The sequence below is a fragment of the Osmerus mordax genome, chromosome 7 (assembly GCF_038355195.1).
Source record: "Osmerus mordax isolate fOsmMor3 chromosome 7, fOsmMor3.pri, whole genome shotgun sequence".
NCBI classification, from domain to species: Eukaryota; Metazoa; Chordata; class Actinopteri; order Osmeriformes; family Osmeridae; genus Osmerus; species Osmerus mordax.
The window spans coordinates 20,676,749-20,694,423 of NC_090056.1; the positions used below are offsets into that span (position 1 = coordinate 20,676,749).

Below are 17,675 nucleotides of genomic sequence, written 5' to 3' on the forward strand. Positions count from 1 at the left end.
GGAGGAGAGAGATTAGACAGATCAGCTTCAGGAAAGTTGCCCCCCCGTTCCCTCCTCCCCTCCTCACCTCCCCTCCTCCTCCCTCGTCACTTCCCCTCTTCCTCCCTCCTCACCTCCCTCCTTCCTCCCTCCTCACCTCCCCTCCTCACCTCCCCTCCTCCTCCCTTCTCACCTCCCCCTCCTCACCTCCCCTCCTTACCTCACCTCCCTCCCCTCCTCACCTCCCCTCCTCCTCCCTCCTCACCTCACCTCCTCCTCCCTCCTCACCTCCCCTCCCCTCCTCACCTCCACTCCTCCTCCCTCCTCCCCTCCTCCTCCTCCTCACCTCCTCCTCCCCCTCTCCTCCCTCCTCTCAACCCTTCCCCTCCTCACCTCCCCACTCCTCCCTCCCTCCCCTCCCTCCCCTCCTCCCCTCCCCCTCCTCCCTCCCTCCTCACCTCCTCTCCTCCCTCCTCCCCTCCTCACCTCCTCCTCCCTCGTCACCTCCCCCCCTCCCCTCCTCCTCCCTCCTCACTCCCCTCCTCCTCCCTCCCCCTCCTCCCCTCCCCTCCTCCTCCCTCCTCACCTCCCCTCCTCACCTCCCCTCCTCCTCCTCGTCACCTCCCCTCCTCCTCCCTCGTCACCTCCCCTCCTCCTCACCTCCCCTCCCTCCTCACCTCCCCTCCTCCTCTCCCCTCGTCCTCCCTCCTCACCTCCCCTCCTCACCTCCCTCCCCTCCCTCTTCACCTCACCCTCCTCCTCACCTCCCCCTCCTCCCTCGTCACCTCCCCTCCTCACCCTCCCCTCCTCCTCCTCCCCTCCTCACCCTCCCTCCTCACCTCCCCTCCTCCTCCCTCCTCACCTCCCCTCCTCCTCCTCCCTCCCTGCTCCTGCTGGAGCACAGTTGGAGAGGAGAGGAGAGAAGAGAGGTATCTCACTCATCAACACTCCTTACAATCAGACCATGGGTGGTCCCGCTCAGAAGCTCACATGAAGCATATCCATATATATGTAGGACAGGTTGAAGCACCTCAAAGTGGAATTTCTTCCATTTTCTTTGTCCTTCCAGTGTGAAAGTACTATTATTAGTTTGAATCTTTGGCTTCATTGGCAAGGTTTCTGGATTTGTTCTAGTGCATTAAAACATGTAGAAGTGGAAGCTCTCCCTCTGCCTGTGCAAAGGGTTGTTCCTCCCCTGTGGACCGAACCAAGGAGGGAGACGTAGAGCCAGGTGTACCCAGGGTTGTCTCACCTGAGATGGGCCGGACTCGGACCTTGTAGCCCTGGACTGGACCCTCTGCCTCCTTCCACTTCATCTGAAGACGATCTTCAGACAGGACCGTGAGTTTCAGACGGCCTACACACACACACACACACACGTTTACACACACACAAACAGGAAACCCCCACACACAGAGCTGTGAGCTCTTCAGACATCAGTGGTATTCAGAGCAGCGGGCACAGAAACCTCCCCGTGTTTTCCGCTATTTCGAGGAGCTTAAAGATGAAAGTGTTTTTCACAAGTTCAGTTCTGGAAGATGGGGGACCCCACCCCACTTCCTCCTTCCTAACCGCCCAATCAAATCCCTCCCTTGTTTTGAGCTCATCTCCATATTTCCCAACAAGCCGCGTCTTGTCTCCGTGGCCCCTCCCCCTCCAGCTGGTTCCGGCCTATCAAAGCTGGCCTTGTGCCGTCCGCCAGGCAGCAGGGGGACAGGAAGTCAGCTAGGGGCAGAGGGGTCAGAGGTTGTTTAGGAAGCACCGTAGTGTATGATGTCACTGCCAGACCGCCTGTGTGTTCTGTGGGGGGGAGGTGAAGGGGTGAGTGGGGAAGGTAGGGGGGGAGAGAAAAGTGGAGGACTGAGAAGGGAAGGGAAGAAGGGGTGAGGGGGGATCTGGAGGAAGGATGCAGAAGAAGAGAGCACCACAGATATGAAGTTTGAATGAATGGATCAAAACAGTCTAACTGTCTGTAGAGTTCCTGAATTGATGTAGTTATGGAGGGGCGAAGGGATGAAGGGAATAGGAGGGAGGGAGGGTGTAGATGAGGAGGAAGTGACAGCAGTCTGTGTCTGATGTATGAAGTTTGAAGTGCATTTGGATCGCAATTAGCAACAATTATATATACATTTATTGAACCAAACTGAACCAAGCGATAGAGCCAGGGAACTCTCCAGACACCAGACACTGCTCCAGCAGACTCGGACAACAGTTACTATTGAATCATTCTTCCAATACTAACCAGGGGAGTGCTGCTCGGGACAGTACTGTAGTGGGTTACCTTGGCTGGAGACCCTGGAGGTCAGGGAGAGGAGGAGCAGGATAGCGGCCGGGCAGCACTGCATCTGGGCTGGGAGAAAGACAGGCCTGACAGGGGGTCTGGAGGGCAAATTAACACACAAGTACATCACTGATAAACCATCAGAACTACACTAGGTTGAATTTCTGGGGAATATTTTGAGGTGTGCTAGGCCCGTTACAGCTGGGGCAGGTTATTTAACTATCTCACCTCCAAACCTCCTGGCTTCAGACCCCGGACCGGTAAACTACATCAGCTAACTTAACTACTACAGCTAACTTAACTAGTACAGCTAACGTAACTTGTGCGGCTGTGTAGAATTTCTAGCGTAGCTAGACGCTAACCAGAACGACGGCCAGCCAACTTCGGTTTTACAGATAGTTGGTTAGCGGTGGGTTAGCGGTAGGTTAGCGGTACTTTTCGGTAAAACTGAGGAAAAGACAGTGTTGATATCACAGCCTGGAAACATAGCTAGTGGTATCTCCCTGGCCTGTGTCTGTGGTTATTCTGTCTTTTAGCAGTTTTATCTAAGAGTTTAGCTTTTAGGTTTCAGTTAGCCTAACTATGTCCTGTAAGCTAACGAGCTGCTTAACTACTGTAGGTAAAACATATACTACTGTAGATAAACGCAGGTTTGTAACATTGTGAGTTGGAGTTAGTGATTTTTATTAATTTATTTTAGCAAAAAGCAATTTTAGCATACTTTTATACAATTATACATTGATTTCTTGTGTTGATATAGAATTTGCAAGACAAAAAAACAATCCCACTCCAAAAAAAAGAAGAAAAAAAAGGCTAACTATCTGAATACCACTGGAATACTGATAGAACTCTTCACTTATGATCCTTGATATTCTGCTTGTAATTTTGGCTGCTAATCTGAAGACGATGTCAAATGCACAAATAAGTACTGCAGATAAAGGACCAGAAGTGCACAATTCTAACGAGACACATCTGTTTGTCCGTTCCCACGGGAACGCTCTGAAGGCTGTTTACAGGCTGAGTACAGGTGCCTCCTAGACCCATTAGGTGGACCCTTCAATTTGACTGAGTGTAATTAAACTCACACACAGATACACGCACACACACGCGTGCCCACACACACACTCATACCCTCTCTGTCTCTCACACAAACACATACACGCACCCCCCCACACACACACCCACACACACACCCCACACACACACACACACACACACACACACACAGTATGCAGCAGCTGTAATGCTAAGAGCTCTTTCTGCCATAAACAAGAACAAGGCCAGTCTCAGTGCAAAGCATTCTGGGATGTTTAGCAACATCTGTTTGAAGTCATGCAGGTTGACCTCGTCGTTTATCTGAAGGTTTTCAGAAATTAGCAGAATAATTCTTCAACCTGTTGCACTTTGAAAAGGTGCCCACAATAAATACATTAATTCTTCTTGTTGTTATTATTGAATCATCCTTCTGCTCTGGGATCTCCTACTTGCCCTGTGTGCTTGACTGTACCACAGGTGGGATTCAGTTCAATTAAATAAACTTTATTGTCCATCCCCATATGGGTAAACAATTGTATTTAGACAGAGGCTCAAACAAACAATGGTGAACAACAATTGTAACTCATGGAGAAATCCCTGTATCAGGGACAGCTAGCCAGGATATCCCTGTATCAGAAACATACAGCCAGGATATCCCTGTATCAGAGACATACAGCCAGGATATCCCTGTATCAGAGAAGGCTGGTCAAGCAAACTAAGCAGATCATAGACTGTGTTGTGGTTGTGGACAACTCTCATCTCTGTTACCTGTTGTTCACCAAAAAGTCTAGTTACTAGACTGAAGTAGTGGGCTATATTGTAGTCTAGCAGGGCAAATAGTCAATTTTGCCAAGCCTTCCTCATCCAAGAGTCACTGCTCATTTTGGAAACGGAAACTTCTCGTGGGCATGCATGATCCAGCGTATTCCGCCCATCACGTAGACTACTACCGCTGCTCGCTCATTTCATCCCACTCCAGGTAGAATGCGGAGTCACCGAAGGCCTTCAGCTGTAGCTTGTCTGTGCTTGTCTCATTGTTGTTCAACCTACTAGGTCATGTTACTCATATCTCTTCCATGTTTCCATGTCCGGTGACAAGGAGCATAAAGGGTAGGCTACATTTTTGCACCCGACGTCTAGTCTGAGCGCTTGTCATTAGGATACTTCCTCCAGACGTATAGGGTCCATACGTTCGTACACATGTTGTGTAGGGCAACGCAACAGTTTGGACTCCAATATAAATGTGGAAGTTTGTGTTTTCGAAATGGCAACATTAGGTTAAATTTGAGCTCAGTCACAGAGTCCGAATCTGTTTTCGGACAGTTACTTAATTTCAGAGATAAATCTGTGAAAAATGTCATCATAAACAACTGTTATTACGATGCTAAATATAGCCTAGTCTTGAAACATAAATCTGAATTCTCTTTCCATTGTGAGGCGCTCGCGCCGTAGGCTGTAGGCAGGGCGCGCAGACCAAGACCCATCCACATTCAGCGACACGGGCCAATCCACTACAGCCAGTGACATATCAAGGACAACTTTAATTTTCTAGTGTATACGATATCCCGAGCAAAATAATAAATCCACAAACAGTTAGGCCTGTTTCTGTATTAAAACACTCACGTCTATGTTCACGATGAACAGTGTGAGAGGCTTTGTTCCTTATCTCACTTGGCTTTAGGCGACTTTACACCTGAAGTATTTACCTGGCCTATAGACGGAGTTAGCAGATCATAGAGCGACAGCAGGGTGTTGCAGGTAACTCAGTGAGTAACGCTACAAAGCTATTAGGTGTCACTGGGCCAACACAGTGATCAGTTAGACTACATATGAATGTAGCCTACCTGATTTCGGTGGTCTAGCGGCGTCCAGACTTCTCGTTCAGTGCGAGGTGATCCTGGTGCATTCCTGATGTGGGATGTCAACACGCGGGAGCTCCATGAGCACTGATCGCTTCCCAGTCCTGCTATCTCTCTCAGCCCCGGTACGCACGTGAAACCCGATCCTTCAAGACCCTCCCGCCGCACTAGCATGGGCGGGGTGCTCTCGGAAAAAATATTAAATCTATAAAGTAGCCTATCAGATCTTCCTCCTCCTAAGAACACTTAAACGTGGGTTTACTTGACTGCGGACGGAAAGATTCCTCAAAACTTTTTGGCATTCCTATAGACTAGGCCTATTATGAATAAGCAATATTAATCATTAAGCCTTTTAGATGCGGCCACCCGCCCCCGCCCCGTGACACGGGATGTAGCTGAAATTGACGAGTTTTAGTCATTTTCAACTTGGAGAGCAGACAATGAAAGTTGTAATTTGTTGGTAATTTATTTCTGGCGACGATAGAAGATATCTTAACTGACTCGATAAAGCTAATGCACTCCGCATGAAACGCGGCCCTAGTGAGATAATTGGCTGTGAGGCTACTTTTAGCTGTGAAATGTGATTGAATAGGGATTGAATGAATAGCGACCCAGTGCGGACTGTGAGGTATCCTAGGGCTTGATTATAGGCCAGGGTGTAGCAGCCTGGTGTTATTATAATTAACGACCTGACTAAGAGAGCACTTTTCAGTTTGGCTGCACCAAATGTGTATGGTTTAGCTATACTTCTACAAAATGTTCTAGGCTAATTTAATAGCCTAATAGACTCAATTAGTCTATTAGGCTAGCCCAGGGGCGGTTCTAGGATCAGACCTTTAAGGGGGCTCAGCCTCCAATGAGAATGTGACATGGTTACAGAGCCTTGCAAAAGTCTTAAATCCCTTTGCTAATAAATCACTAATTTCACTGGATAACAGTTAATACATTTATTTATTATTATGCAAAATATTGAATGAATGAGAAAACTAAGAAAGTCTCTTAATGAATTACCAGCATAAAATGATAAACAATAATAAATCAATTTTTTTATTATTATAATTTTTAGGGGTGCTGAGATGAAATTTAGGTGTGCTTGACCACCCCTAAAAAGAGTCTAAAATCGACACTGGGCTAGCCAATGTAAAATAAATGTAGCCTACTCATTTCAATTCTTTAATGATCATAACTGTTATTAAACAACTCCATTTTATTCCAATGTCATTTTCACAAACAATATCTTATTAAATCTTGTCCTTCCAAACTAAATCATTTGTACTTAAATAGTTTACAAATCACAATGTGTTACCATGTCGACAAAAAAACAACGCATCCATGATCTTGAATACCAGTGGTCCTCTGTCAAGGAAGTAAACAAGTGGCACTCCATAGGTCCCTGTCACACCGTACGTCTCCTAGCACCTCACCATGACAATGTATTCACCCCAAACTGATACACACAGAGGAAATACAACCCAACATTGTAGCCCAGCCCTAGCACCACCCAACCCTCCAACACCGACACTGTAGCCCAGCCCTAGCACCACCCAACCCTCCAACACCGACATTGTAGCCCAGGCCTAGCACCACCCAACCCTCCAACCTGAACATGAACACTTAGAATCCTCCAGAGAAGGTGCAAAATATTAGGAGCAGCAACTGGGTATGTTGGCATGTACCAGGGGTGCAGCTGTGCCCCCACTCTGGAGGCCTGGGGGAGGCTAAAGGTCATCATGCCCACAGCTTCATACTGGACCACAATACTGGTGTCTGTGCACCAGCCAGTTGGGTTTGATATTGGACTGTTTACCAGAGATAAAGACAGTAGAGCTCCTGTTACATATACACACCACGTGATTATAACACCGTGGGTCGTTGCCACGGGGATGTCGTTACCACGGTGACCGCTTCACCGGTTCAGGGAGAGGTGTTTGGTTGTGCTGCTGGTCCTGAGGCGTGTGTTGACGGGCAGGGTTAGAAGGCACAGGGGCTGTACAGGAAAACAGGAAGACCAGAATCCCAGAGTGCTACGAGAGGTCAGGACCTGGAGAGGATCTCTGATAACATCAGTCTTCTCTGCAACCTGAAGTCCAGCCAGTTAGGCAGTCATAGAACCAGTCAGTCAGGCAGTCATTAAACCAGTTAGTCAGTCATTAAACCAGTCAGTCAGTCATTGAACCAGTAATTGAACCAGTTAGTCAGTCATTAAACCAGTCAGTCAGTCATTGAACCAGTAATTAAACCAGTCAGTCAGACGGTCGGTTAATTCTGCTCCTATGATTCAGTGGTGAATCTCATCCTCCTCTTCCTCCTCCTCCTCCTCGCTCCTCAACAGAGGAAGCTCTAGATCAGGGTTAGGATCAGGACTGCTCTTACTGGCCAGCGCTCTCGACATGTGGCCTTTACCTGGAGGGTACATAACCAGAAATAAATAAACAACAGCATCAACAACAGCCATCCCATTACTAACTAGAGAGGGTACAATTTCTGGGGAAATTGTAGGGTGTGCTTGCTTGCGTCGGTTGCACAGGGGTCCGTTTTTTAATTCCCCTGCAAGAGGCAGCCTCATCGTTGAATCAAAACGAATACATTTGGCAGAACGGTGTAAAAATTGACTGTAAATTGTACTACTACGGTACAGTACTAGACTACTGCTGTGTTCGCCTTGGTAGCGATTGCGTTGGTTGAATTGGATTTAACGTTCCGTTGTACGGTTTAGGCTGAAATTAATTTTTTTTATGAACAGATTGACAAAGTTTAGGCTGTGGCAATGAAGTTCAGGTTAGTAGTTAGATAGACTTTTGATTTAGTTAAGTAAGGGGAGTGCCGAACATGTTCTGTCGCCGTTTGACTTCCTAAACAGCTGTGTAGATGTTTTTGTAGTGTCTCGCGTAGGCTACAGCGTTGCAGTGATACACTGGATTGAAACCACAGGGAATTATAATTTCACCCACAAATCGTTTACTTGTAATCTAATGTCATAATAAATCCTACAACGAAAATGTATTTGTGAGGAATGTTTATTTTAACGATTGAAAACAGATGCATCATAGATCACTGTAGTATGTGTTGCCCGGGCAACAGAGGCTAATGTCATGCTAATGCTTCAGTGAAATAGTAGACTACCGTTTCCGAAAGTAGATGTGGGCCTACTTCCTTAATAATATCAGCTAATATTGTACATTACATTTCACAGTTGTGTTTCACATCACAAAGTAAAATGAGTAAATAGTTATCACCCTGGCCTCTTTGCTTGTGGCGTTTCTGCAGCTGCCTTGCAGTAAAGCTATAGTTAGCCTAGCTATCCCCCAAGTTAACAGATGCGAAACGAATGTTCTGCCAAAGGTAGTCACGTGTTTTCGTGACGTTAGTGACGTAGTGACGTTAGTAACGCCAGCGACTGTGGCTAGCAAATTAGCCACCGTTAGCTTCACTTTTCGCCACAAAAACTTAACTTGAGCCTAAACCATGCAACGGAATGTAAATCCCAATAGAAGCAACTCAATCGCTACCAAGACAAAACTTTTGACACCTAGGTTGTCTATGTAGGCCAAATATTGACTGAGTTTTAGGGGGGCAAAAAAAAAAAAAAATAATAATAATAATATATATGTGAGAGAACAAAGGTTGTGCCCTTGCCGAAGGCAAAGCACACCCAATAAACCACGTACACAGTCTCAGTTCAGGTGGCCCAGTCAGGCCCCTGGGGACCACCTACCCCTAGAGTAGTAGGTCTTGAGGCCCACGTGCAGAGAGATGCCGGACAGACACACAGCAAAGCCCAGCCAGTTGATGCTGCTCATGCGGTCTCCCATCAGCCTCGCCGCCAGCAGCAGAGTGCACACCTCCTGCAGGGGGAGGAGCCACACAAGGATGTCAGAAGGAAATGCAACGCTGCCATACTGTGAGCACTTCCTGCAGGGGGAGGAGCCACACAAGGATGTCAGAAGGAAATGCAACGCTGCCATACGGTGAGCACTTCCTGCAGGGGGGCAAGGAAGGATCGCAGACGGAAATTGAATGGTGCCATGGCAAGGAAGTAAGATGGAAAAAGTTAAAGAAAAAAAAGGGATTGAGAAAAAGCACTGCTATAGAGGTGAAGAAAGAGAAACAGAGAAAGACAGGTGAAATGAAAGAGAGAGCTGTGTGTTTACCTTGAAGATCCCAGCGATGGACAGCGTAAGGCTGGAGGTGCGCGAGACCAGCAGGAACTCTGAGAAGCCAAGGCCGAACGCCAGGGAGCCGCCCACACACAGCAGGAGCAGGGAGGACAGCAGGGGGCGCAGCTCCGACACACGGAACAGCTTCTCCGACATGGTCAGAGTCAGCCCTGCACACAGACAGGCAAGACGGAGGGAGAGAGAGACAGGCAAGAGGGAGGGAGAGACAGGTAGACAGACAGGAGGGAGGGAGAGATAGAAAGGAGACACAAGTAAATAATCATATGGTCAGAGACTATTTACAAATCCCATAAAAGAACAGAGCCAGACTCAGAATAAACACTGAGGGGCTGGTGACAGAGGCTAAAAAACACAGAGAGGAGAGGGAGGAGGAGGAGAGGGAGGAAGAGGAGATGGAGGAGGAGGAGATGGAGGAGGAGGAGAGGGAGGAAGAGGAGATGGAGGAAGAGGAGAGGGAGGAGGAGGTAGAGGGAGGAAGAGGAGGAGAGGGAGAAGGAGGAGAGGAGGTAGAGGAGAAGGAGCAAAAGAGGGAGAAGGAAGACTAACCTTCGTTGTAGAGGAAGAGAGGGAAGAGGCCCAGGAACATGAGAGGCTGCAGGTGGTACATGGTGTCTATAGGGTTCTGTAGGCCTGGGGGGGGGGGAAGGGGAGAGAGGGGGGAGGGGTTCAGAGAGGGGGGAGGTAAGAGAGAAAGAGTTAGCAGGGGGAGAAAGAGAGGAGAGTTTTTATTGACACTGAAGTTCAGAACAACGATCACAAATCATGAAACATTTCTTAAACTCCAGACTATTATCCAGTGAAACCAACACTTATTCCTGACAGAACACACACACACACACACACACGAAGCCTTGTGACATTGCTCGTAAATAGGGCTAAGCACACACACCACACACACTATAACACACACACATAACCAGGCACCAGAACCCACCCAGCTCTGCTTTCTGCATGAGCAGCTGTGTGAGGGTCCAGCGGATTCCCCCAATGAAGGAGGCCAGCAGCACCATGATGAAGCCCTGAAGGTTGAACTGGGTCGACTCAAACGTGAACATGAAGAGACCACTGGCTATCAGCAGAACCACCACCACCAGGAACGGGTTCTGGAGAGGGAGAGAACGAGAGGAGAATATATATATATATATTTATTACACACACACACACACACACACACACACACACACACCTTGCCTAATGTATGGTTAAAAAAAACACAGCGGAACTTTCAATACTTGGGTCCAAATTACATTTAAACGTAAATAAGTAGACAAAACCCTCTCAGGACACAGGAGAGGACCCACGCAGAGCTTAGCAACACGCTGAACGGCCCACCAGCAGCGTGCGCTCTGTCAGGGGGAAGGGACGGCCGGAAGCGAGACAGGAACCATGCAGAGCTAAACGGCACATGCCACACCAGAAGCTGTGTAATTGTGCGAGTAGGAAGTTGAAGGATCATTAAGAACCAGAACGCGGTTCTTAGTGTGAAGAGCAGCCCCACACCTCAGAGACCTGGTTCTTAGTGTGAAGAGCAGCCCCACACCTCAGAGACCTGGTTCTTAGTGTGAAGAGCAGCCCCACACCTCAGAGACCTGGTTCTTAGTGTGAAGAGCAGCCCCACACCTCAGAGACCTGGTTCTTAGTGTGAAGAGCAGCCCCACACCTCAGAGACCTGGTTCTTAGTGTGAAGAGCAGCCCCACACCTCAGAGACCAGTCAGGATCTGTCATCGGTGGTTCCACGGCGAGGCCTGGAATCTACTTTCTGTATGTCAAACTACAGGACTTGTCCTTGCCACTCTGCCTACAGTCTGTCCTGCAGCGCAGTCAAATAAACCAATCCTGCATTACGGCTCAGAGGGAGACACAGCTTGTGATTGGTTCAGAGGGAGACACAGCTTCTGATTGGCTTACAGACATGTCACTTACCGGTTCTTCCAGCTTGAAGATGAGAGAGAAGAAGAGGATGAAGAGAACAGCAGAGGACTTGGTCATGGTGTACCTGGAGCACAGGGTGAAACGAGAACAGCAGAGGACTTGGTCATGGTGTGCCTGGAGCACAGGGTGAAATGGCATGCAAGATGCAGACAAGCATAACACTTTGTAGTTTAAACACACTAAAATCACAGACATCACAAATACACTATCTAATCACTCAGACACAGGCATAAACTAAGAAGGTAGGGGAAACTCTTCCACACACACACACACACACACACACACACACTCACACACACTCACACACACTCACAGGCTGATGGTGATGAAGAGGAAGCTCCAGTTAGATAGACCGATGTCCAGGGCGGTTGCCAAAGCTGCAGACGAGAGAACAAAAGCTTCACCTCATCCCCCAGACCTCATCCCTTTACTTAAAGAAATGTCTGACAATCTACCTGGACTTCAGCCTGCTTCTGTCCAGAGAGAGAGACAGATAAGACGTTGCCATGGCTCCTCTCAGCCCTGTCTCTGAGTTGACATGTTATCTCTCTCCCTCTACAACATGGTTGCTAAACACAAGCTTTAGATAGTGAACTTTCACCCCTACCCCTCCACACACCCACCCACCAGTGGGGGCCACTTTGAAGATGTAGTCGGCCCAGCTGAGCACGACTCTGGGCTTGCCTGTCCAGCACTGCAGCGCCCAGCGGGACAGCGCAGACAGGCTGAAGATGATGCTGAGATGGACCAGGGTCATGAAGAGAGGGAAGTGGAAACCCTGAGGGAGAGAGGAGAGAGAGAGAGAGAGAGAGAGAGAGAGAGAGAGAGAGAGAGAGAGAGAGAGAGAGAGAGAGAGAGAGAATCAAAAGGAACCGAGTTACTTGCAGCTGTACTTCTAAACAAGACTTGACCGCTGATGTGTTTTCTGCTGAACTCTTCGTGACTTACCTTCATTAGCCATTTGTTGTAGAAAGTTATTCCTATAGAGAAGACGTAATAAAACAGGACCAGGCCGACAGTGCGCACAGCGCGGCACATGAGCTGGACGGGGCACGGCATGGCGCCCAAGCCTGACCGGTAGCTGCTACTGCGAGGTAACTAGCTCCATACCGGAGCTCGGGGCTGGTGGTCCAGGTGCCATGGTTACCTGAAGAACGGGGAAGCTGTCAGAATTGTTCAAACCGATCTAGCTGGCGTGACACGTCACTGAAACGTCGCGAGCGCACGGTCAGTGATCAGAGAAGTTTGTGTCCTCGAACTTGATAAGAGCATTGCTGCAATGATAAAACCTTTGAAAATCGGCCTGCGGATTATGAACGAACAAAGAGCTAAATACAGTAAACAAAACGACATTTCCCTCTCTAAACCAACTCTGGTAACTAGTACTGTACGGGATGCTGTCAAGAAAACGTGCGTAGCTTCGAGTTTGAGGGTCCTAGTTTTGGTTCCTCGATGCTAGGAGCTAGCCACGTTTCGCTCATAACTTTAGTCTAGCTACGTTGCTAGGGAGCCACCACTCACCAATTTTATCTATATCAAATATTCGTTTTGTAACCGACGCCCCAGCTGGACTTACCCAACTGGCTGCAAGCCCACCGTAGAGTTGGACGGGGTTTCCTCGCTAGTCTAGCATTCTACGTAGTTAGCTGGTGTGAAGACGCGCTAGCCAGTCCAGTCTACCAGCTCAAATGTGAAGTTGTGTCTGTCTTTAAACAAAGGCGGTAGTTGGCTGTTTACCAACCTATGCACGAAATCACGGCAAAGACACCGCTTCAGGATTCATGAGTACATGTCCGAGTTGTATACAAAGGCGTCGCACAGCTGTACTGTGCCCTATGAACACTCGTTCGGCGTGGCAGAAGCACCTGCGTTGATCAGGCAACACAAACTGTTGTCACTATGAACTGAAGTGGACCTGACTAGGGGGCAGTATTTCCTTCTGCCCTTCTGTCAGACTAGCGCGTTGGTGACCATAGAAGAAGAGAAAGCGGAAGTCCTCAAACAAACGGTGTAGTGTTGTGCTCGCAGCTTTACCTTTTTCGAGGTAGTCTTCTGTATTTGTTATTTCTATTACCAGTGATAACATAAAACGTTTATATTGTTTTGTTGTTTCTAAACTAGTTTCCTTTTTGACAGAATGGCGGATGAGGAAGACGAGCCTGGATTCGACGAAGAACTGGACGAGGGGTCCTGTGGCGCCGACGGAGGACACGGGAAGAGAAAGCGTCTTTTCTCTAAGGAGCTTCGCTGCATGATGTACGGGTTTGGAGACGATCAGAATCCGTACACCGAATCAGTGGACATTCTTGAAGACCTTGTCATCGAGTTTATCACGGAGATGACCCATAAAGCCATGTCTATAGGCCGCCAGGGTCGCGTCCAGGTCGAAGACATTGTTTTCCTCATCCGGAAAGACCCGAGGAAGTTCGCCCGAGTGAAGGATCTGCTGACCATGAACGAGGAACTTAAGAGGGCACGCAAAGCCTTTGACGAAGCTAATTATGGCTCTTGATTTGGGCTCGATATGAACATTACAACGTCTAGATTGTCTGTAAAAGACAAATGTCACAATGCCGTTCTGTTTGAGGGGTTTCACATGTTATTAACTGCCTCTAATCTACTGCAGAAACTCCACAAAGCCAACCTGGCCATGTTTTTCAACAACGACCCTTTTCTTTCCTTTGTTGTGATTTGTCCGCTGTTCATTCAGAATTGGCTTTTTGTGGCTTCTTTACATTTCTGTATTAAAGTTACCTGTTTTTATACGTCTGTGATTGATCTCCCCCTCAGTTTTAATCGTGTTGCTGTTATCTGCCTAATGCTGTGGTTGTCAGACTTTATTTGGTCATCTGCCATTAGGAAGATATAGACTGTACAGATATATCGATATAGGCTACTGTATTTGCGTCCTGTGTAGTAGGCTAGCCTACACCATAATAAAACATGACCATGAGCCATAAAGATCTTAGTTTTAATTTATGCTTTCAGTCTCTTGAGTTCATTAATGTCATCATTAAGCGCCAGCTAGAGCCACACTATTCAGCAGACCAGAGAGTCGCACATTACCTTCTGGCTTTTCTGACACAACCACTAAAGTTGCGTCACTTGAGACAACCTCACAATAGCTCACTGATACAAACTTGTGTTGTTATTACAGGTTTTATCCTAATTGTATGCGTATACTGAATCCAACACTTACTTAGCAAGTGCAGCTGCTGTACCTACTAAAGATAATAGTGGGTGATTTGTGACGTATTCCTGGAAAGGTATAGCAATGATACAGACAAGATAAATGTGGGTCAAGGAAAAATAGAAAAAAAAGAAAAGAAATATTTTATTGATGTTTCGCTAGACAAGCGCGTACAGAGACCATGAATATGTCAGACGAACTACACGTGGGCATGTGTTTATTCATTTATTATCTTTCTTAAAGCAACGGTTTTGTTTGTACAGTGAACGGGTGACTGACAGTTGGTGACGGTCTACGCCCTGTGCCAGGCTTGTGAAGGTGAGTGCAGAATTTCACCCCCCTCCCCCCCGCGCGAGCTCTTCTGATTCGGGGGTGAAAGAGCAGCAGTTGTGGCCTCCATGGCCGGCACTTACACAAACACCTGGGTGACGTGCCCAAGAAACCCACGCTAGGAGCGTCAAGGGGGGACGTCTAGTCATGGATGGAGGGTGGAGAGGCACAGGTTGGCTGTATGAAGCGGAGGATGGGGACGTTTTCGTGGGTCATTTTGAGATCAGATAGGCTAGTCAGAGGGGAGGGAGGAATGTCCACGAGTCTCTGTTTTACTGCACATTCTCCATCATCTTGAGGAATTCTGAAAGAGGGATATATCGGCGGTTAGAAAAATGAATCAAGTTGAATTTATACCCTTTTGAGCCACAGCATTAGGCGAAGGCAACCGGTCCGCGTGACGTCCTACCGTCAAAGTCCAGCATGCCGTCAGAGTTCTTGTCACCATCCTTCAGCAGCTCGTCGATCTCCTCCTCTGAAATCTGCTCGCCTGTGCTGCGGATAATGATGGCGAACTCTTCTCTGTCGATGTAACCGTCGGCGTTCCTGTAATCAACAGTAATCCACACTGTTGGAATGGTATTCTAGAATTCAAGTGTAGAAGAAGACCCATACACACATACACACACACACACGCACACAAACCCAAACATCCCCCTCCCCTTCACTCTAACAGTCGGGTAAATTACGTACTTGTCGAACACACGGAAACATTCCGCCAACTCGTCCTCGCTCTTGCCAGCCTCGTCTTCCTTTAGGAGTCTCACCATCATGACCAAGAACTCCTCGAAGTCGATGCTGCCGCTACCTGAGGCACAAGTTCACATCAGTACACCTGCAACAGGTAGACAGGTACGCCTTCCCAGGAAGGAACAGGCCCATCTGGATTCGCGCGCCATGTTCTGCGCCTACTTCGCTCCTGAGCATACCCAAATGGCGCAATTAAAATATATGGCAGCTACATAGTGATTGTCACTGATGGGGAGAGGGGGGGGGGATAACTAGATGATGACATGTTGAAATACCCCCCTTCGTTTTGGATTAAGGCCTCTGTTAAATGAATGCATCATAATTATTATTGTTATAACACTAAGTGTTGATTTATCCGTAGCTCACCGTCCTCATCGACCTCCTCGATGATTTCGTCCAGCTCCTCTCTTGTGGGGTTCTGGCCCAGCATCCTCATCACCTGACCCAGCTCCTTGGTGCTGATGTCACCGCCACCGTCCGTGTCGAACATGTCGAAGGCAGCCTTGAACTCTGGAGCGACAAGATTTATGATAAGAATATTTCTTTCATGGAGTATTGTTATCTGGGAACCATTCAGTTTATGTGGAGTGTTTATGCTCTGTGTCTGGTACATACAGAGCGTTTCCTGACTAACAAAACAGGCTGCTGTTCTTCTGATCCTAAGTTTTTTTATGTCTACTTCACACGTCTACACACCTTTTGTGTGTCGCTTTGGATAAAAGCGTCTGCTAAATGAATAACATTTAAAACTAATCACAATGAATGAATGAGCCTATATGTTAATTATAATGTAAACGATAGTGTTATATACACCATATTATAATAATTTAGGTTTAGGATTAGAATAATGTTCTATTTTTGAGAGGTAATGTGTTGTAATGTGACGTCATGTTGAGGCCTACTCACCGTTCAGCATCTCCTCGCTCAGGTAGGAGCGAGCCTCTTGTTGCGCGTCAGTCTGAAGAGGAGGCACACACGGTCAAGTCAGAAAACACAACATGACTCTAGCTTTCTCTGTCCTACAAGCCTAGAGTCACCACAGAAGAAGAACAAACGTCTTCATGTTGATACGGCTGAACATTGTAGCGCATCATATCTACTCGTCACAGATATCACCATTGATGCGCCGGTGCGGATCTGTGCGGCGTTAACGGGACATGGTTGCGCGAAAACTTTAGGCGTGCGTGCACTGATCTGTCATAGGGATACTCGACAAACGGCTCGTGGTACAACAGCTCTGGGACCAGGTGAAAACGAGACTGTCTATTTACGGCTCGCCGTCTTGGGCCTTTCTCAATATGGCCATGCAGACATGCAACCCCGTGGAATGTGTTGTCTAAGCGCAATCCCGGGAACGAAACGACGTGCTCCCTTTTTGGTCCTGTGTGCACACCCTCGCCTCTCACGCACCCCTTGAACACCTACACTTATACCTACACTATACTTTATGGAAACACTCGCGACGTTCTAAATGTAGCCGAGTCCAATGAACAGGTTAGGCTACAATATAATTCTAGGTATGTTTCTGTAGTCGAATCATTTATATTAGAAATTATATTTTTTATCAGAATTTTCCAGGTGACCTTAAAACGAGCATCGCAATCATGTTTTAAAAAGTCTATGGACTTTAAATTATGACTATGAATGAAAGGTATGGCGTAGGCTATTGTTTTGCAATTCATTAATGTCATATTGGACACTGCCATCAACACGCTCTCAACAGATTTATTCTAACCAATTAAAAATCTAATTTCGATTTTCTTTTACGATGCAATTATCAATTCATATTGTCAAACGCTAACGTGTGGTCATCATATAGTTTAATTGACCGTGTGCTGTTGTTTGGTCTTACCATGGTTGCGGATTAGCCTTTCCCCAAATATCCACGGAAAATAAGCCCCAAAAAGAGTGGTCAATCCGCGTGCACCCCAACAGAAAGACTAGACCTGAAGACAGAGTTCAGAGACACTTTAAACTGGTCACCGGAGACACGCCCCCTGGCGCTCAGGACTCCAGAATTAGATTCTTGAACTTTTAGGGTTCTGGGGCCCAACAAGCCAATAGCGACCTGGAGAGAACGGCTCGACTCAGCCTCGAAGACGCAGACAACTCGTAGAGTAAAATAATCTCAGCATCTGAG

General features: G+C 47.5%; 3 protein-coding genes across 5 annotated transcripts; 1 reads left to right on the forward strand and 2 right to left on the reverse strand.

Moving 5' to 3' along the window:
* Positions 1 to 6,156: 6,156 nt before the first annotated feature.
* Positions 6,157 to 13,144, reverse strand: slc35c2 (solute carrier family 35 member C2). Of its 2 annotated transcripts, XM_067240627.1 has the most exons (10): positions 12,842 to 13,144; positions 12,214 to 12,412; positions 11,893 to 12,043; positions 11,579 to 11,642; positions 11,257 to 11,329; positions 10,267 to 10,435; positions 9,879 to 9,962; positions 9,306 to 9,481; positions 8,870 to 8,999; positions 6,157 to 7,557 (listed from the first exon to the last, which is right to left on the reverse strand). In XM_067240627.1, exons 2-10 carry the CDS (start codon positions 12,322 to 12,324, stop codon positions 7,433 to 7,435), a joined length of 1,083 nt encoding a protein of 360 aa, XP_067096728.1. In that variant the 5' UTR covers positions 12,325 to 12,412; positions 12,842 to 13,144; the 3' UTR covers positions 6,157 to 7,432. The 2 variants fall into 2 exon arrangements, with proteins under 2 accessions (XP_067096728.1, XP_067096729.1); XM_067240628.1 differs by lacking the exon at positions 8,870 to 8,999.
* Positions 13,145 to 13,225: 81 nt separating this feature from the next.
* Positions 13,226 to 14,030, forward strand: taf13 (TATA-box binding protein associated factor 13). The gene is made up of 2 exons (XM_067240631.1): positions 13,226 to 13,309; positions 13,402 to 14,030. Exon 2 carries the CDS (start codon positions 13,403 to 13,405, stop codon positions 13,775 to 13,777), a length of 375 nt encoding a protein of 124 aa, XP_067096732.1. The 5' UTR covers positions 13,226 to 13,309; position 13,402; the 3' UTR covers positions 13,778 to 14,030.
* A 552-nt stretch (positions 14,031 to 14,582) lies between these two features.
* tnnc2.2 (troponin C2, fast skeletal type, tandem duplicate 2) lies at positions 14,583 to 17,475 on the reverse strand. Of its 2 annotated transcripts, none has more exons than XM_067240629.1 (6): positions 17,388 to 17,475; positions 16,442 to 16,493; positions 15,902 to 16,045; positions 15,479 to 15,593; positions 15,195 to 15,331; positions 14,583 to 15,089 (listed from the first exon to the last, which is right to left on the reverse strand). In XM_067240629.1, the coding sequence occupies exons 1-6, from the start codon at positions 17,388 to 17,390 to the stop codon at positions 15,058 to 15,060; spliced, it is 483 nt and encodes a 160-aa protein (XP_067096730.1). In that variant the 5' UTR covers positions 17,391 to 17,475; the 3' UTR covers positions 14,583 to 15,057. The 2 variants fall into 2 exon arrangements, with proteins under 2 accessions (XP_067096730.1, XP_067096731.1); XM_067240630.1 differs by lacking the exon at positions 17,388 to 17,475 and adding an exon at positions 16,692 to 16,696.
* Between the last annotated feature and the right edge of the window lie 200 nt (positions 17,476 to 17,675).